This window comes from Pholis gunnellus (genome assembly GCF_910591455.1).
Source record: "Pholis gunnellus genome assembly, chromosome: 14".
Classification (NCBI taxonomy): Eukaryota; Metazoa; Chordata; class Actinopteri; order Perciformes; family Pholidae; genus Pholis; species Pholis gunnellus.
The window spans coordinates 8,018,094-8,039,946 of NC_136541.1; the positions used below are offsets into that span (position 1 = coordinate 8,018,094).

The 21,853-nt window shown below is 41.1% G+C and overlaps 1 protein-coding gene across 1 annotated transcript in view; it reads right to left on the reverse strand.

Annotated features, from left to right (window-relative positions):
- The window catches only part of insra (insulin receptor a), a 44,954-nt gene extending 29,902 nt beyond the window's left edge, over nt 1–15,052 (reverse strand). The window contains exons 1-2 of the mRNA XM_079172826.1: nt 14,699–15,052; nt 5,831–6,379 (exon numbers count right to left, since the gene is read on the reverse strand). Coding sequence (XP_079028952.1) covers nt 5,831–6,379; nt 14,699–14,774 — 625 coding nt within the window. The 5' untranslated portion in view covers nt 14,775–15,052. The remainder of the gene's footprint in view (nt 1–5,830; nt 6,380–14,698) is intronic.
- Between the last annotated feature and the right edge of the window lie 6,801 nt (nt 15,053–21,853).

Here is a 21,853-nt window from a genome sequence, read left to right on the forward strand (position 1 = left end):
CGTTCTCGAGAACGCTGCAAACGGCTCTTCCGAGGGCACTGCACTATTACCAGTACTTAAAACTCTCGTAATAAAAAGAAAGAAGCATTAATCTGATGCAAGCAAAGACAAACAAAGATGGAAGACAAATGGCTCACAGACAAGCTGAATGTTTGTTCGGAAGCCTCTGCACAGTGGAAACAAATAAAGAAAGGAAATGAATACAAACATGAAGCTGGGGTTGTAATGCTTCGTTCGGTCCCATAATCCACTAAGAAAATATGTGCACGTACAGTATATATTATAATTGACGATCACAGCAGTCCGTATTGAGGAGACAGAAAATATATTTTGCACTTTGTCTTGGCTGGTGGTTTGAGGACACTTTCAGCATAAACATAAACTTCACAAGTCTAGATTTTCTATCATCCTTGTTTTGGTTCCAAAACATTGGAATTTACTTTCCGCTGCAGTGAAAAGCAACAACGTGCAGAGAGCTGCAGATTTAAGCTTCAGGGTATAATATCATATAGAAGAGGAGACTGAAGGAATGAGGAAGCCATGGCAAAAATAGATACAGAAGGAATGATTAATGTGATGGGAGAGGGACCAGGCTGGCTTGGCTTTCAAACACAGTTCATGTTTTTAAGGCTACGAACACAGAAAACCCACCGACTCTCAATGTCAGAGAGACAACGAAGACGCCGTACATCGTTGGCAGATATACAGGCATGTCAATATCACAAGCACAATATGATAAAATTATGGTTTTCTTCATGTTTTGTCACGCCAGGGGTCACTTCCATCTCAAAATAATAAAGCTTAGTAACAATATCCTCCTATTTCTCCGCAGACAGCTTTACTAGCAGCTAAATGTGTCCTCTTTCCTGCCTTGCTGACCCACGCGGGTCACCCGTCAGTATTTTGGTGTCATAAAACTGTCTGCCGCTACTGAGGCGACCCCCTCGACCCCCCGTGGACATTCATAACCTCGGAGAGGAAGCAGACCAACAAAGACAGGAAACAATTGGAAAAAACTCTCCGTGAACTTCTGCGACCGACATTGTTCGGTGTGGAACAGGATCGTGGCGCCAGCGCCGGCCGTTTCGTGCGGGAGGCGAGCCGAGGGTCAACGGTGAGGCGGGACTCCCCCCCCCCACCCCAACCCACCCCACCCCACCCCAAACCCACTCACCCCTCCTCACCTTCCTCACCCCCGTAGAGACTGGTGACCTCGCTTTTCCTTGTGATACAGCCTGGGTGAATGACTGATGTGTTCTTATCCACGATTACACCACAGTGTTACTCTCCCGTTTCCTGGCAACACGACTAAACAATAGCCGTCCACTCTGTCCACACACACACACACGCACACACACGCGCACACACGCGCACACGCGCGCACACGCGCGCACACACGCGCACACACGCACGCAGCCAGGGTTATTCCCGTGTGATTTATAAGCCATGTCTGTGTTGCCACTACACACACACACACACACACTGATCCTGACAAATCTCCAAGTCCATCTTGTGATTGGTCGACAGACATGTGAGCCAAGAGTAAATTTGGAATATCCATATCAAGAAAGGTCCGGCAGCGAGTCCTCACCTGACCTGGCTGAAATGTGATTCATAGGAATACTCCATTTGTGACAGCCTGCATGAAGCTCACAGTGGTCTCCCTCTGCCAACAGGCTACATGCTACATGTGTGGACCGTGCCAAACCAAATCAGAAGTTGAGGCTTCTCCTGCTGTTCTCCACCTTATGGGAGCTTATTGAATAAGTGACAGATGTTGCAAACAGAGGTGAAAGCTACCCCCCCCCCCCCCCCCCCCCCGGGTGTCTCATCTCCGGGAGAGGGTAGATAATTAAGATCAATATCAATGTATTCCATGTGTGTAAAATACTGGCCACCTGGGCAATTGATATCTCTCTGGGCTTAGTGAGAGCACTGCAAACTACAAGCTGCCACAAACACAAGCTGGCTTTGATTGCAAAAGAATCAAATCAAGATTAAAAAGGTAAATTGTAGTGAAGAAGACTTTTACAACAAAGTTGAAAAATGACTGTAAAAGCATTTTTCCTGAAAAAATGTGTTCTCAGAATTTCTTATAAATGTAAATATGGAAAAAAAACACTGGATTTCATTTCACAGTAATCGAAATGATATGCACAATCCTAAAAAGAAACTACTTTGTTCTTCAAATGGCATTTCCCCCAAATCTGAATCGGAAGAAGCCTGTTGGCTGAGCGGGGTTAGGGGCACTGTTGAAGGCCGAGTGGTTTTATCGTGCCGACCATGAAGCACCAATCGTCAATCCCCATCTCTCTTTCTCCTCTCATTTCCTGCACACCTCTCTAATGGAGGCTCTCTAATGAAGACATAAAATGCCCCAAAAATTAGAAAAGAAAGCATGCTGAATGAAAGTTAACTTTGATGGACAGATGGACATTCTGTCAGCACAGCTCCGCAGTGGAAAAAGATAACATCCCAACGGGAAGCCCCTGATTTCTTATTGAGTCACAGCCAATATGTTCAGCTGCCAGCCGCTTTCAGGAGCTTGGCTGTCGTCCTATCGGCCAAAGCAGCCGTGCCACATGACAGCCATTACCAAAACATAATCAATACCCTATTATCTTCAAATATCAGATTACAAGTAAATAGACTCAACTGTAATATTTCCCTTCACGCCAGCAAGTTTAAACTCAATTTGTAAAAAGGGAAATAAAGGCTTGCTTTGTTTTGAAACCTATTTAAACATGTGTTTATAACAGACTTCATGTATTAAGAACTAGACACAGAAGAAGAGGTTTCACAACTATTGATTGATGCCAGTAACAACAAAAGTCCTTGATATGTTTTGGATTAACATTATAAGGCCCTGACATACTCCAAAATGAACGCAGACACCAACTAAAGGACGGAGAGCGTGGAGCACATGATTCTGTTTATACTCCATTAGATGTTCGTATTCATGAGCACGCTCACAAATGTGCAGTCAGCAGTCTACGCGTACGGTCCGCAAAGACCCTCAAGGACACGGGCTGTCGGCCAAAATGACATCACGCTAACTCTTCCAACCAGTTAGAACATGTCGTCCAGTGTCGACTAGTGGTTGAAGTAATAATGATATGATGAGCGCTATAAGTCATTTGTGACAACACAACACAACAGAACCGCCCTCTACAATGCACAGTAAGTGCTCAAGCTCTGTTATTAAAGCTTGTTTTGCATCAATGTCTGATGCGAGTGTCTCACATTCATCTTAGATAAACTCCCAAAAATTGATTTGAGCAAAATTCTGGAGGAGTTAAAAGCAAATTATGAGATTATTATGCTTCCCGGGACGATGTCTTGTATGTGATTGGATTAAGAGAGAAACTCAAATGACTCTTGTTATAGAAGCAGGGAAGGGAAATGGGTTGTGATACGAAACATGGGATTCAAGCCAAGCCTCGTGGTTCTGCGGCTTTGTTTCCTGTTGGTGTACCGACTACTGAAAGTGTGTGACCAGCAGTCACCTCTGGCACTCGCATCGCTTCACAGCTGCCGACACTTTGCATCACACAACTCCGTTGTTATTTGATATCAAGAGAGCTGACAGACAAAAAGAATGCGACGGGCACCATTCTCTATCTGAGTGAGATCTATACTGCTAAAATGCTGCCTTTGCAATAAGATCCAGCGTCTATGTTTGTTTATACATGCATGTATGAAAAATAAAAATAATCTGAGTCACAACAACAACAGCAGATGTGAGACCAGAAGAAGATATATATAAAGAATGCCTGAGGTTAGCTTACTGTTAGAACTTCCGTAGGTCTATAAACACAGTAACAGACTTCATCTGAAGGGGACACTCAATGCTTTGCACTCGGCCCTGTGGTTCTAACTAGGGCTCAACAGATCTTTTCATGCTTTAGTGAAAGTAGGCAATAAACCGCAGGTCTCAGACCACAAGACCACAGGCACTGCTCGTGCACAATACAGACCCGTGACCGGAGATCAGGGCTCACCAGTCAACGTTCGCTCTTCGTGATTCATCATCAGATAATGGCACATAAGTAGGAAATCAACTCTGCTTTTTTCTTTATACAACACTTCCTTTTGAACATTCACCACAATTTGGCAAAAGGCCTTCTGGGTCTGTTCTGCAAATGTCTTCCAAGGATTTGTGATGACTATGAGCAATCACCTCAAGCACAGTCATTAGTAGAAAAACTATTTAAAAAACCACTCTTCGGCGGTAAGAGGCCTGAATAGCATAATAATGGAGCTCGCTCAGCTCAACAGAAACTGTAACTGTAGCCGCCACGCCAAACAAACATTGCTAAGAGCCTGAAGAAAGCAGACATGTACGGGGAAACTCCTTCAAAAGAGCTGTTGGACTAATGCATGCCGTGTTGCGTAATGGTGCGAGCCAAGGTGTTCAGACAGCACCCATGCGCAAGATTCTTCCCAGCGCTCGAACTTGAACTCTTTGGCAGTGTGAAATGGGCGGGCTTGTCATTTTACAGTAAAAAGCCGGAGCGCAGAGTCGCCCATGTCGCAGCTGAGCTGGAACAATGAGCCATGATATCTAACATCTCCTTTACCTCCTCCACACGTCATGAGCAATGACAACACTGCAGTCTATTGAGAGTAAACATTCAAAGACTAACTGGTGAGGTGTTGCATCACATTAGAGTACAGTTCAAGCTGAATTTACACAGGACTTGGCCTACATACCTAAACCTGAGCACATGACACAGCTCTGACATTTCAAGACAAAAAGGGGACACAACTGACTTTTAGGCTGCAAGTCATTATTCATTCTGACGAAAACAAAGAACTACTTTGGTTTCAAACACGGACCCTCGTGTGCTTTTATTTGATCCAAATTGGAGAGTTGAATTCTGTAAATGTTAGAGCGGTTGGACGTGTGGCAAAAGGCAAAGGGGAGTGGAAATAATGATGTGTTGACGGAAGGTAGCCGAGAAGAACTACACAAGGAGCTGCTACTTGGACAATAAAGTAATAGTTATTTAAAAAATCGTTCTAATCTAAGTGTTGGATACATTTTCTCATGTAATACAAGTGTGTAAATGTTTAAGATGTAGTGATTTAGCATTACAACTACACATAATATAAAGACCGAACTGTGACAAATATGGAACAAAACTGTTTGTGAAAAGTGAAGCCAATGCGAAGTACTTTAAACTTGCATTCTTTTTAAATAGCCATTAGGGGGCGACTCTGCTGGTTGCAAAGATAGACGGTATAAATATGGACGTTGTCTCCGTGACGCCACCCATTGGTTTTTGAAGAGCAGCTTTGAAACTCAAAGTGTGTGACTCCGGGCGTCGCCGGACAGTTATTGAATTAGTTATAATAATAATAATAATAATAATAATAATATATAAAATATAATTCTCAGAGACAAAGATTAAGTCATTTAATAATATTAAATTTAGAATTAGCCCAGTCGTCATATCACGATGGCTATCAGAGGGAAACATTTCAGTTACTCATAAAATTTGTGGAAGGCAGTCTTATCAGTAACTTATAAGGACGATAAGAGATGGTAAGGCAGCAGTAGAGTAACTAAAAACAAGATTTGATTAGAAAAAGATGCAGTGGCTTCCATTAAAGTCAATTCAAGCCATGAAACGTTTATGTAGCATTATAAACTGCTGCCTTCCATCCAGTGGGTAATTATTTTCACCATTCTTTCCACAATGAATGTTATAAAAAGTGTCTGACATGTTCGGGGTATGATGGTGCTGGATTATTATTGCCGTTTGTTCGCATGACTCCAGTTCCACCACAAATAATCACAAGAAAGTAATAACAACAGACTGCTTACTTCTTTGACAGTGGTTCTGAGTCCAGCAGCGTTCACTGAAGTGTCCGTTGATGGTGGTGGTCTGGCAGGTGGTCTTTCCGATGGCCACCCCCGGACACACGTCTCCACACTCTCGGTCGTTCTTGTTGGCCATGATGTAGTTGTCTTCCACCGAGTCAAGGATCTTGGACCAGTCCAGAGTGGACAGATAGCAGAGATCTGGGTTCTTCTCGATTCTCACGGCTCCCCGGGTGATGTTCATCAAGCTATGGAGGCCGATCTCTCGCAGCTGGAGCATCTCGAACATCACGAGGGCGTAGTTGAAGAACAGGTTGTTGCCTCTGATGACGGTTAGGTTGGGGAAGAGATCGCTGAGGGTCTCCATGCCGTAAACCCTGAAGAGCAGCAGGTAGTCGGTGACCACTGTGAGTTTGGGGAAACTGAGGCCTCGGAAGTCCTCGGGCTTGGTCCTGAACATGAGTAGGATCTTCAGGTGGCCATCGATAACAGTGCAGTTCTCTAGCGTGCGTAGGTTGTTCACATTGTTGCGGATGTCCTTGCTTGGACAAACTGAAAAGACATAAAAGGAATAGGTTCTTTAGAAACCAAATGTATGACTCACAAAACAAGTAAAAACGAGCCTCAAAACAACTTTATGAGGAACGGCCGAGATGTACAGTAAAATGTTACGGGTAACTAAGTAATATTGCAACATGAATAACAAATCTTATGATTCCCAGACACTAACAATAAAAAGATTTCCCAAAGACAATTTATCTTGTTGTGCTGTTGGCAGATTCCAACTGCTGAACATGACTGATGCATGAGGCAAGATGTCTGCTCTGTAAACTGGAAAAACGGGGTTAAAGAAGTCAAACATGGTCTCAAAGAGAGAGAAAAATAAATAGTTCTCTTGATAATTAGAGTGGATATTTAACTGATAAATATGTGGTTGTGTCTCTGACTGTGATGAAGACCAGACCATCTTCGCTGACATTTTGTTTAGCAACCACATATCTGGCTGTGAGCCACTGTCAAATATGGACCGCTGTCATCAGAGTGAGGCTGTGCTCATCCTTGGTTACGCCGAGTTGATTTGTGGAGTTACTTCTGTAACTCGAGACCATGAAAAACACGAGCTAATGCATTAAAAATATTTGTCTGGGAGAGGAGCGCAAGCACTGATGGTCACGTATTGCACCAGTAGATTTGTGGCTTTGTCAGTCCTCACCCAGACACACAAGTTTGATGAGAAATTCCTTTATTATACAGGAGGAGTAACATTTCCACCGTCTGGAATATTTTAAATTATACTGTATCACAGTGATACAAGTGATCAATGCCGAGCTGTCAATATTCTTTTTAATGAGTATCTATTGGATATCAGACAATAGTGAACAAAGCCGAGCACAAGTTGTCTTCTAACTAACAGCTAAAAACTCAATAATATCCCATTTAATGATATGAAACAGAGAAGAACGGCAAATCCCCACATCTGGAAAGCCAGATGCAGCACATTAGCCTTTTTGCTTGTAGAAATGACTTGATCAACACTCAAAATACTTGATGAATAGTTTTCTTTTCAACTAATTGATTCATGAGCCTATTGTTTTAGCTCTAGATGAATATCGACTGTAGCCACTTTCACCTCCGGTATAAAAACAATGAACACCATTATATTAACGGGGTTTTGTATGTGGAGAGCTGACAGTAATGAGGATATCCTCTCTGTTCGGAAAATCAGCCGCGCTCTTGAGCGTGTGCTTTGTGTGGCATAACACAAGTAATGACGGTCATAAAGATGTTTTCCTTCGCGGGCGCGATGTGGTACATTCCAGGCCCCAATTTTTTTACAGCTCACAAGTCCCGGCTGCAGCTGGAGGTGTGCTGCCGGGTGAGTGGACTGTATTTGTTTACTGACCGACCCACCACTAGGCTGGGCGCATCAGGACAACTGGTCAGCCATGTGGGGAAGAGGCGCAACGGCTAGGCGTGCACATCTTTATGGCAGCAGCTCATTTTACACCTTCTGTTGCATAACGGTACAAGACAACCAACACACACACACACACACACACACACACACACACACACACACACACACACACACACACACACACAAGGAGTGTCCAAACAACAAGCTTTTCACTCGTGACCTTAACCAGCCCGTTCCCTCCGCAGCAGTTACTTAAAATTCAGCCTGCAACGCTGAGGCTTGTTTAAAAACACACACAAAATGTCCTAACATGGGTTTATACTGCAAGCTATTAAAAGCAACTTGGCTCGTTAAAAAGTACATATCTCTTTTGCAACTGCATTTATATCTGCAGCTCTCTTTGTGGTCTTGGCAGTACGGCCGAATCGTAAGCATGAACGGCATGCCACAAACCTGAAGTTTCAACACATCGACCTCCAAATGAAACATTTCAGGGCAAACCGACAGTAACTGCCAAGAGGAACCTGCAGCAAATGTAGCCGACCGTTGATCAATCAACAAACACGTTTTACGGCTACAAAGAGCCTCCGTCTTTCTCTCAAAAGACCTCACACACACTCAAACAAAACAACTTAACAGACAGAGGCCCTCGCAGGGTTCAATACGAGGAGGACGGTGGTTCTGTAGTCACAGTAAAGTCAACCAGCAGAGTACCGAGTGACCCCGTGGAGAAGGCGAATCATCACAGGGCGGCAAGTCCAGGCTGCTATCAGTGTACACTTTCAGCCAGGCCGGTATTTTTAGCACCACATTCCCAATAGAGAATCTAATACAGTCCGGCCGTAGCGATAGTGGCTCACATTGGAAACTGGAAAATGGCAGCCCTGGAGAGCAAGTGAGGAATTCTAGAGCGGCAGCTGAGAAAGAACTGGCCGAGCCGACTTCTCCATGTGTGAAAGCTTAGTGTAGAAACACAACATAGGAACTTTCAGCACAACGCAACTCAGGCAAAACAAACCAGGTGCATCCCAGAATTTAAATGCTCCGATGTTTTAAATGTTTAGTTGAGAAAGACAAAAGGTTACCATGGTGCCCCGGCCAGCTCTCCACACAGCCCCGGTGCTCCGAGTCAACAATTTAGAGTCATTAGAGCGACAGATTCGTATTGACCCAAGTCTTTCACAGCCTGCACCTCTAAGACAGATGAACGTTTAAGGTTAATTAAAAAGGAGCCATGTGACGATATTACTATAAGTACAAAGAAAACGTCAAGACCAACAATTAAATCATCCTACGAGCAAGACGAAGCTGTTTTGTATTGCACTTCTCGAGCACAGAGATGATCTAAGTGCCTTACCGAAGGCAGAGAAATTAGGGCTAAAATATTTTGAAGAAATATCAAACTTCCATTATTTTGACTGATATTGCAAGTGCGATATGTATTGCGATATTAGAGGCAATGATCATGTTTATGTTCATTACTTCCATTTCATTGAAAGAGATAATAAAATAATGATGGGGGAGTTCTCTACCAAACAAGAGTAGATTGTTGAATTGTTGATGTTGGCGGACCCTCGTGGTCTGAAGCGTTGAGCTCCATCGCTTTAGGTCGTAAAGATCCGCAGCTGCCGGACTCCCTTTAGGTGATATAGTGGCATCAGGTTCACACTTTAAGAGTCTGTTTCATAACCGGTGAAAAGTTCCTCGTAGTAACGACACGATGATGACGAAAATAAAAAGTAAATTAAAGCAAAACACCAGAGTTCATTCTCAACCTTGGAAGTAGTTTGATAAAACAATCCCCACTCAAGGTCCACTTACTAACTCTTTCTGGAGCTTTTGAGTGCATCACACAGCCTTCATCAGCAGTAATGTTCAACTTTAAGCCAACAAGTGCTGTGGATTAAATCATATCATGTCACCAGGTCCATTGCAACTAAATGAATCCGCTGATATACAGTGAAATGTGATAAAGTGAAAAAAAGCTCGAGAAAAAGCTACTTAATTGACCTCGACTTGGAATTGTTTAGCCAAAGTCAATTTAAGCACCATAAATCTACATTTTAAACAAAATAATTGGAGAGAAACAAAACTGTTTCAGCGCAGCGGTGCAGTAAATAGCCAGAAATGTAATATTGGAGAAGCAAAAGAAGTTAATTATCGCCTGTGTCTTGCCAGTGATTTGTTGATAAACATAAAAAAAGTTAAATAACGCACATTATCCTCGAACTTTTAGGCTGCGTTTACATAAACCAGACAATCTTTGTGACTTATTAGAGCTGAACTGTAAACGAAAAGTTACTTCTGTGACTCTACTTTTGCAATTTCATGTCACAATTCCGTCCAATAATGCAGACGAGAAGTTGCAGATGAGACCAGATAATTAAAACCAAGTATAAAAACTGGGGCAACCATGACATGTTGACCTCGTAACACATCCAGATAGATACCATCGCGAGTGCCTGATGTAAATAGCCTCTAGGTCACAAGATGGCCATAAATTGATATCAACTATAACTCTGACGTGTGAACATAAATACAGTTCATTGCCACACTAAAGGGAGCCGGTCCTGTGCGGTCTGCGGCACACTGTACAAACCCACAGTCCTTTCACTACAGCTGCAAGCATCAACAGGCTCGGACGCTTCTGATCTCGAGGAGGAGGATTACCCACAGTCAGTTAAGACTGATGGCGTGTGTAATTGTTTGGCCTCAGAGAGAACCGAGGCCTCAATGAGCATGCACCAAAATCAAGCACTCACCGATTGCAACACTTCCCTTTTCAAGGTTTCGCTGTACTGTTGTTTTTCTAAACCCCGGGCTCAAACCAACCGCAGATCCACAAAACGCCGAGGTCACCGAGATACACGTTCACCGCTTCTAAACTGACAAAGTGACGTAATCCACTTTGAGGAAGGGTTGTAAAATCTAACTGGCACACTGAAAACACAGAAAACAACAAATAAATGAGTCTCTTCTCTGAATTAAATGATGACATATAGGGCTGTCCTCGTCGACTAACACTCATACTACTAAATCGATGTGTTTCTCTACAAAGAATCACACAAATGCAACATTTCAAGTCTTGTGTTTACCAGAGATTTGCTCATTAGTTTCTCTGAAATAAGTCGCTCGTGGTCGTCTAAGAGCAAAATGACAGATTGGTTGACTAATGGAATAAGAAGGGGCGGCCGTAATGACATATAACACAAAACACCTGTCCTGAAAGAAAAATCAAAAAGGCAAACCAACTTCAATTCTGACAGTTGCAATTAAAAGGTAATTAAGATTAAGTTTGTTCTCACTTAAACTGCACAGGATTGAAATAGTACAGCAGTTATGACTTGGACATTACTACAACCTTCTCTCTCAAGAGTGCAGCCGATGGCAGGGCGGGTTATCAAATGTGCCAGCTGTTAGGTAAGGGTGACACGGCAAGTGCAGCCCATTGACAATACAAAACAACTCAACAGACCAGGGAATACAATTCAACCAAAGTAATCCAGGCCCTGGTCTTTAAATAGAGAAGAAGAGAAAGACAATACAACCACAAAGTTCCCTCTTGGGGTTGTTTGAAGTGGATCCTGTTTGGATGACTCCGGACTAAAGATCATTTGATGATTCAGTTGCCAAAAAGCTGCACTCATACACACATTATTCTCTTTGACAATGTTGGCAGTGAGGTAATTATTACCTCTGAAGTGTGAGAGCAACAATAACAAGCACATTTCCTCCGAACAGTGTCAAGGGTAAAGATGTGACACAACAGGGCTTCCTTTGTCAGGCGCCTGTGTGGTCGGAGTGAAACGGGGCAGTTGTGCCAGTTAGTTTACTCCGTTTCCAAGCGGTATATCGTTCCAAACAAGGAACTTGTCAACCAGGATTAGATTAGAGACAAGTGTAAAGATCACTCTTTTGTGTACATGTCAAACACGCTCATGACGCAGGTTCTTCAGACAGCAGTGGCCGTTTCTATGTCGTCGTGTTATTCGGGAGTGTTTTTGGAGAGGCGGTGGGAGGGGTGACAGTTTCCATCACCTTAAAATTGCTTTCCTTGTCGGGAGGCTTAAATCAAGACAACCCCGTCGCCGGGTTGCCGCACGCCTTCAGGACCTATACTCTGACCAGAGTGGTGCTCGACAACAGGCTGCCGCTGGCTTCACTGTGAGCTCCTGCTGTTTGACACTCCTGATAAAGTGATGTGTTATAAAGGCACAACAATACGCTGCAGTCGGACCACCTGAGACCTCCGCGCACCACACCAAGCTGGAAGTAAACCGCTGTTTGTGTCCGTTACGTACATCCGTTAGATTCAAGGGGGAAGCATCAGTTTGTTTTTAGGAAGAATAAAAAATGGCCGGTAATTTTTTTTTAAAAACCCAGTAGGTGATTAAACATCATTATCTATATTTTTAATAACTTGTTTCAAAAGTTGCAACTGTTTCCTATCCAGATAGTCAGAAATGACATCCTCCTTGTTTGTTTTGTACACGTTATCTTGTATGAAACATATTAAATTAAATTAAATACCACAAACAAGATAACCACAAACTAAAACCATGTACCTTAAAGAGCCAATGGTTTACCATTCAAGAGTCAGATAGCCTGAGGCAATAGAGGCGTAGTTGTTATTTCCGGCGGACATCTTTATCAGAAAACACTTCAGAAACGGGTTCAAATATCTTAAATATTGATAGGATGGAGATTATTGAGCCCTCAAAACAGCAGTTGGCGATGTTAAAACGACCTACTGGCTTTTTCAAAGATCACTGGGCCTGTTGTGTAGTAACACGTACTATTGAGTAACACAGCTGAGCATCCGTCTCTCACAAACAGAAACTGGGGCTAAACTTAAATGATGAAATACGCAACTGCAACAAAACATAAAGACACATTTGCAGTTGCACGAACAAATTGACATTAAAAGCGTCAACTGCCAGCTGATGCTAAAGAAATGAAATCAACCAACGCTGCCACTAAATATAAGCTTCCGTTATGAAGTGAATTTTTCCATCACGCCGAGTTGGCCAGTCACCAACAAGTAGCTCAGATGGTTTCCTGACTGCGACACTGGTCCGTCCAGCTTATGAAATGAGCCAGCGTGAGGCCCAGGTTGCACTCTTCCCTTCTGTGGTTCACTCTCAAGTCTGAGAGGAGCACAAGAGGGGGGGGGGGGTGAAGTGCAATTACACAACTTGTTTTTGATTTATGTCTTAAAATTCTTGCTCAAACTGGTTTGATGACATCGCTCTATTCGCCCCTCTGCTAAAATCTGATGAAAGGTGAGAGAGCCTGTGCCTCTTAAATCCAACTGCAGCCACACACACACACACTTCTACAGGAGCAGGAGTTTTAAAGCTATAATAATCCATTTTATTTATATAGGCGCTTTTCAAAAATAGCTCGGGACACTTTACACTGTACAAAAGGAGGATTGTTTATGTGCTTGTGTCAAGATTATTGTCAGACAGCACAAACTTTGAAGCAATGTTTGCTCAGAAAGATACAATCTGAATAAAAACATCTATAAAAAGCCTATCATATGTTGCATTAGTGCACCGAAACTAATGCATTCTCTGTTGTAAAGACTTGAAGAAAAATATTGAGTGACAATTACAAAAATCTGTCTATTTGTATAGATCACACACTTCAATAACTGGAAGCTAAATACATATTAATTCCCTTTAGTGGAGCTTTTAAGCATTACTTAGATAGAGTGTCTTTGTATTTACATGGCTGCCATCTATTTCAGCAATAGTTTGAGAGTCAATTTCACAACTCAAAACGAAGTAATGACACATGGACTGAACACAAGGCGTTGTTTCTTCCAACTATGCAAAGCCAGTTATTTCAGCAGGTCTGACAGTAGAGTAGCCATAAGAACAGCTGTTTTTAGACCAAGTTTGATAAGCAAGCGACGCACCAATAAATCAATCTATAACAATCTATGGAACAATGAGTCATGTTTGCCAGACTGGTCTCTGCTGTTGGCCTATTTAAAATGCACACTTAGTGTACGGTAAACCCAGCGAGTGGTCTCGCATGTTTGCTGTACATTCCTTCAAACATTGAACCAATATTTCATTTAAAAGTAACAGATTCCAACAGTGTGTGTGATTATTGTGGTCTTTGAGAAATGTGAAAATGTCTCTGGGTGATCCCAAATGTTCATTCATTCTTATCACCCGGTGCTTGCTGGCCGGTGAACATAAAGGGATTGTCAGGAGCTGTGAAGAGGGCTTATTGTTACATTCCTGCACCAACCACAGCAACAAACCGATGCTCTCCCATTCACACAGCCACCATTTTTTTAATAACTGGGCAATTAATTCTTCTAAATTCTCAGACTACTTACTTTTTTTTGGAGGGGGGGGGGACACAAAACATTTTGTTTACAGTTCCTGCAAACCGCCGATAAATGTTAACCTTTGTCCCCTGCAATGGGGACCGTCTCCAACACTGTTGCTGTCTGTCTGTGTGCCTTTATCAACTCCACATCACTAACAAAACAAAAACATCTCGATGCCAATATTGCAGTGGGGGAATAACAGCATGTCTGCACTCATCACTAGTTATTCTTTTAGTATACTAAACACTCGTGTGTGTAAAATGTAATTGCATTGACTAAATAGTGTATCATTTGTATGTAGTGTATTGATAATCAGTTATACTAGTGTGCACAATATAATAATTAAGAATATTTAATTTGATCCATTTCCCCAGTGTCTTGGCACAATTAAAGAATTGTTGGTATTGATACCCTCACATTCATTGGTCTGATTAAATGCAAGCCTGCAGTTTATCGTTTGAGGATTCTTTGCATAATTCATATTATCTTCAGTATATTACACAAACATCTGTACAGATCAATCAGCCGTTTATTCATACAATTTGACACGATTAAAATGCTTTAATAGTAAATACGATGAAACGTTATAACCAGTGTTACTCACCCTCTCCGCTCGCTCGAGGACAGCTCATCACAAAGCAGACAGCGGTCAAAATAAAACACCAAGTCCGGAGCCTCATGACTGAGTCGGAATAAAATGCCACCCAGCACTATTCCGGCTCAAAGGCAGAGTAAATCCTTTGTCGATGAGGACAGTTCAGACTGGGGGAGAAATACCTTCAGCAAATTGGTTTTGTTTTGCGACGCGGGCCGACAGGTAAACAACAATAAATAAAAGACATCCCGGAAGATGGGCGGAGGAACGAGTCCAACGTGTTCAATCAAACACAGGCTAACGTCGCCGCTGCTAAAGTTAGCCACCTCATGGAGAAAGCACCGTTAACACCCACCCACGGGACATACGTGTCCCCTTCTGCGTCCTCAGTGGACAAACTGTTCCGGTTGAGTTTGTCTGTGTCCGAGAGAAAAGAAAAAAGAAAAAAAAACAGACTTGTTCCGAGAAGAAGCTAACAGCGCTAGCAGACAGCTAAGCTAAGCTAGCCTTAGCTCCGCCGCTGTAGTCCAAGGCCACAAGTGAAGTTTGAGCTGCTTTTTACAGCAACTGTCTCAATTTAATGTCAACTTTAAGAAGCCCCGCGCACGCCGCACCACCGCAGTGCATATTCTCGATAACAAGACATACGTTGCACGCGGGGGGAAATCGCAGTAAAAGGCGACCGTTAACTTTAATTTAGAGGGATATTTCGGAGCCGTTTTGCTGCTGACTCGATGGTTGTGGCATGCGTGGCGTAACGTTAGCGTGTCTTTCGTAAAAAAAAAAAAAACGAAAAAAAACCCCTCACAATACTCAAGCTCTCCAGCGAGCACAAACCACAACAGGCGGTTTATTTCGACGGTGAAATAATGTTCTTTAGCTCCAGAGAGACAACTCCTCTTCAGTCAGTGCAGAGATTTCAGCGGAGATCTCCTCTCTCTCTCTGGGAGGTTGACAGACAGACTTCGTGGCTCTCAGCTCTTCTTTTCTTTTCAGGAACAGAACATACATACTAATGTGTGTGTTCCAAGTTGTGTTGACGCTGCTGTTACCACACTCGTGCTGAAGTATCAGAATGAGAGAAAAGTATGTTGAGATAAAGTTTTGGAGTTGTTGTTTTTTCCACAGACAGAGGTAGATTGTACAGTCTCGCTCCCGTAGGATTCCCCTTCTTCTTCTTCTTCTCCTTCTTCTTCACAGCCTCTCCGCCAGTAAACAAACCTTTGCCAGTGAGCCAGATGGGCTTCAGGGGAAATACGGACTGGAGCTTATTGGATTACACAACCAAACTGATCCTCATGTAACGCGTTAAAGAGTCATTCGTCTACTTCTATACCGCTACTTTGTAGTGTAAAACACTTGACATATTAATTACAGAAGGCTGCTAGGGATTCATTTAGATGTGAGTTTAATATGACCACATTATGCACACTGTACAATAAATCACTTCTGGCCAAATCAAACACAAACACCGTTACTCTGTTGTTTGGTTAAATCTTCGCACTACTGTTTAGTTAATTTAATATTATTCTATTGTAAATAAATTGTGCATTTTTATATCTAATATTTTTACTCTGTTAGTCTTATTGTATATATTGTGCATTTGATATTTGCATTTATTTGTACTCTGTTATTTTATTTACCTGTACCATAATTAGAATATCATTAATAAAGTATCGATCTATCGATCTATCTATATTGCTACTATAAATACAAATACACCAGAACTGATACAATTCGTCGATGATTGCGTTGAGAGAAAAATGATCGGCATCTATTTTGATAATTAATTAAGTAATGTAAGTGAGTCATTTTCAAGCAAACATCGGGAATTTAGGATTTGCAGATTTTCTTTGTATATGAAAATACGTATACTGTTATTATTAGGTGACTACCTCCTTGTTGTCAACGCCTTTAAACAGTGATCAGTGATACTTTTTACAGACTAAACAAATTACTGATTAATTGATTAATTAAGAAAATAATGGATATTGAAAATGTAATTAGTTTCAGTCCGAAAATACAACACATTTAACTATAATCATAGCATATGATAATAATATTAATAATAATACTTTTTCAGCTGCTCATTTAAAAAAGAGTTAGAAGGGATATTTTACAATTTTTGACTAATTGAATCTACATAAAACTGGAACTTTCTTCAGTTTAGGCCCAGTGGATAGAGTGGGTTGTCCCCAAATACAGAGTTTAGATGATTAACATAACAGTATAATTATTCATAGACAGCTACAGTGATTGGCTAGCAGCATCCCCTGACACAAGACACATTACCACAGCAGAGAACAAACATCAGAGTCAGAATTTGATAGAACAAGTCGACTCTGGAACCTGAACTTAACTCAAGTACCTCTTGTTAACTTTTTGCAGACCTTTCCACCACATCTCCCCGTCTTTCTCCGTGGATGTGGTTTACTCTGTTGTCATGGAGAGGGCTCAGTTGTTGTTGATCTCCAGTTAGATTTGTTCACATTGCGACATCACACAGAGGAGCTGATCTAAGTGGCTTATTCAACTATTTTATTAAACAACAATTGTGAAATTTCGTGTTTTCTCAGAATCCCTTCACAACATGTACAGCAGAAAATACCAGATTTTTTTCATGGTAAGTTGCACAGACACCAGGATTTCTAAGAAGTACAAATATTACAGTACTAGTATACAGTGTGGTTTAATGTGTATACGGCAAATACAGATATGCAACATGCAAGGTCCAAGTGTTCAGAATAAAATAGTTTAGCTAAAGTAGAGTTGTAAAAACAGGTAGTTAAATGACCATCATAGTGTGGTTGTAGCCCAGTAGTGGTGAGATTTGATGGAGGTTTGTTAAAAAAGACTGTTTGATTATAAGACAGTTATTTCTCTGTACACGTCGTTTAAGTCAGTCTATAGATGACATGATAGTTACATGATAATAACATAAAAGGCAAAGTGACAATTACAAATTTAAATGATTCTTGTTCAGCACGAACCATAGCAAAAACATGCAATTTTCTTTTTTCACTGATAAGTTTAATTGTAAGTTTAGTTATTCATAAAAAAATGCAGTAAGCAAATACTTAGTGTCAATTCAAGCGGTACAAACAATTACAGAGATTGTAATTTCATAGTTTGAAAGATACAGTAAACTCAATACCAACAGTACTGACTTCCTCCATGATGTCAGAAACTGGCGTACAGGTTTTGTAAAGACCTTTAATGTGGTGGTGAAGTGGTTAATAATTATGTTGGGTTTGAGTTTTGTATATTGAGTTTAAGATTTGAGTTTTGTATATTGAGTTTAGGGTTTGAGTTTTGTATATTGAGTTTAGGGTTTGAGTTTTGTATATTGAGTTTAAGATTTGAGTTTTGTATATTGAGTTTAAGATTTGAGTTTTGTATATTGAGTTTAAGATTTGAGTTTTGTATATTGAGTTTAAGATTTGAGTTTTGTATATTGAGTTTAGGGTTTGAGTTTTTTTTATACAAGCACAGTATTTGAGATTTCAAGGTAACAATATAACTATGAAGTTTCCCTGCTTGCATTCAGCATTTTAACTTATGACAACTAAGTTCAGACAATCATGAAACATTTTGTCACTTGTACATGAATTCATTTGGGTGTTATATTCCTTCCAACTCAACTCAAGATCACATGCTTTTGAGGAAAGGACCCAAAACAAAAACCCATCCTTACTTCATCTTTGCAAAGAACTAAGAGTGAAATGAAGAAGATCCTCTGTTATTTAAAGACGCCGACGGGAAACGACGAGGAAGGAAATCCTTGTTCGATTCAACCATTGTTTAAAAACAGAACTTGGTTCTCCGTTTGATCCCGTGATGTTCTCACACTCAGACAGACTAATGGAAAAACATCAAGATTAGATATTTCGAACATGAGCTCTCAGAGGCCGAAAATATCTGAGATGTGTGTGTGTGAGCTGCAATCGTGCCACAATGCCATCTCCATCACCACGGCTGATTCACTCCCTGTTTACATCCTCCATCAAAGCGGGATAATCATGTCCTGTTGTTTATTGCACGGAAACAGATTTTACTGGAATACAAAAACAAAAAAAAGCTGCACTTTGCGACATTTTAATCATCGCTTTGCTGGGAAATATTCTCTGGCCTTGATTATTTTCTACAAAGCAGGCAGGTGATGTGAATGAACACGAACCTCTTTCTGCCGGTGACGCAGGCATCGATTCAGTGGGAAGTAAAACAGGAGAGCAGCTCATTAGTAAAATCAGCGGTTCGTAATCAGAGTTATTTACCAAGAGAAGAAAAGGCTCAGAGGCTCTCATGTGTTCACAACAACACGTCAGAAAAACAGAAGCAACCGGGTCAAGAGGTGATGCTCGCTAACGCCTTCCAACAACAAAGAGGGAGAAAAGGATTTCCAGAAGTGATTAGTTACTGACTATTGGACTATTATTGGACCAGCATGCAATGCAGGAGCGTCGCAGAACCAATGTGCAGCGCTGTGAATTCCATATCCGAAACATAATCCCATGTAGAGTGTGCAGTCTGTGGGAGTGAGGTCCTTTAATGAGATCAACGTGACTGGGTGAAGCCATGTCCCACTTCCCATTCATGAGTTCATTTTTGATTCTCACAACAAATATATCATCAGTAGGAAGTTCAGGTTTCGTCTGCTTGTAATGGATATTCTGTCGAAGAGGGAAAAAAAGGTTTGTGTACGGGTTTTGCATGGAAGATAGCGGGACAATAATAATAATAATCATAATAATGTAATAAAATGCGTTGTTTCATCTCTGCATACCAATAAACAAAAATAATTTAATTGAATAATATATCCAATATCCAATGACAGAAGATTAAAATCTGCAAAATAAACCGATACAACATATCAGAACTATTTTCGATATGTTAAATGTGTTGTACATCAGACAGTGCCGTACCTTCTTTAGCCTCTTTTTCAGCCCTAGATATTTATGTTGTGTGGAAGTGAACGTCCATTAACATCCATCTGTTCGCCATTTTACAATGTCAGACGTCTCCTTAATCTTGAAGCACTAAAATACAAAAATGAAAGACACCTTGTTACCTGAAGCTGTCAAGGGGGTTTCCATGTGGCTTTGACGTCACAACGAAACAATATATAGAGCATTTCACAGTTTGAATGTAGACATATTCCAAATGTGTCCCAGGTTATTTCCAGTTGCACAGTATGTGAATGACATCAGCTGACAGGAAGTAAACATGGACCCAAGCTGTTGCCAAGCAAAGCAATTCCATTGAGTCATGCTAAAATGCAACCTTTTAGACAGGTACATTCAGACAATGTGAGAGAAAGAAAGAGTAAACATGTTCTAGTAGAATCCTCAAATACAAGCGCGAACTTGGATATGAGCACAATTTGTCTTCTTTATTAAACCAGTGAGGCCAAAGCAAAGTACGTGTCCTACTTTGCTATTTTGACCAGATTAGGGTCATTATGGCTCAGAGCGATTGATGTGTTATTGAGGCTGAGATGAACAAAAAACAAGTGACTCATAAATGCATGATGTGAATGCTGTGACCAGCCGGCTGCCTGTTGCCGGGGACTAAAAAAAGGTCATTTTTTTTTAGCCGTGTCTTCTTATCCTGACGACCTCCTAATCCTGACCTCTGCTGGGGCCTGTTGAAGGTGGAGCTGACTGTACTTTTAACTCAACATGGACACAGTGTCTGTAGCCCCTTTCCTACTGGACAAAAACCCACTAAAGAGTGACGAGTTGATGAAGCGGATGAATCTGCGAAGACGGTGCGTAACAGCAGCATGAACGTACTGAAGGTGGAGAGACAATCATATTTAAAAGAGACAGCAGCCGGATGATATAGGCTACCCATGTAATTGTTTCGTTGTGCTATTGAATAAAGGAGACCAGCTGATCTAAACAGCTGATATTATGATTGACAGCCCCGACCAATGACAGCAAGGACATTATGAGCGAGCATGTGTGAGGAGTGATTGTATGAGAAATGACTACGGGCTTAGGCATGCAAGAGTAACGCTCGCGCTTCATGTGGTGTTTAAAATCAACTTCCTCCACACATATGAAGAGTTTATGTATTTAGATCTGATGTGGCGGTTGTTCATTCGTTGAAAACACTCAAAGGAACCTTAAAGTTTTGCACGTTTTTGTTTTTGTTATGGCAAAGATCATTTATTTACTTTAAATCACAGCTGACCATTTTGCAGATGATGCTGGTGTATTTAAGAGCTATGCTTTTCTCCTACAGTAGGAATAATTCAGCAGGTTCATTTAAGGTCGGTTCATCCCACAAGGTAAACAACAGTACATCCAAAAAATGTATGAGGAAAACATACATTTTGATTTCATTTTGTTTTTATACTATTGTTTGAATAATGTAGTGTTGTGCTGCTTTTATCTAAGGTTTTATAAATGTATTACATTTTAATCCAGACTTGGTTACAAAGCTGAAGCTAGTGTCAATAATCTTATAATCAATTTTCATCACAAAATGGTCAGAAAATCTGGAAAGTACACATGATTTGCAGCTGAGGAGCCATTACACCGGTATGTTCTGACAACCATCAACCCATCAACAAATACTGAGTACGTTAAGTCATTGGCTACCATTTTACAAAGCACCCCAAGTCTTTAGACAGATTTATTCCAACAGGCATTGATTTCCATTCATTTTATCAAAGCATCATTTGTGCGAGAGCTGAAAACTTGCTTGAACAATTTCCCGCCATTTGGTTTCCTGTTCAAGTGACGTGCAGTCAAGTAATCTGAGGATGCTGCTTGGTGAAAGAACTGTTCCTTAGCGGGGCCTTCAAGGAAGCTTCAACATCCGATATTTACATGTTGGCTGTCAAAAAGCATTGATTTCACAACCTCTGTTGTCAGGAAATCAGATTCGGAAGACGAACAATAAGCAAACATGGACTTCCTGGAAATTAATCTGATTTTGGCACGAACATTAAAAAGCTGCTTGGCAGCAGTCTCTTAAGTGGTTTCAGGGCAACAACAATGTACAATGATAACACAAAGACAACACAATGAAAACATGACTAAATGTGTTAAATGCTAAATAAAACAAATAAAAACAATTAAAATGTGAAACATTTAAGCTGTTTTAATGATCTTGTGGCCAGTACAAGGCTGAACAACTCCCAAACAGCTGATAGGC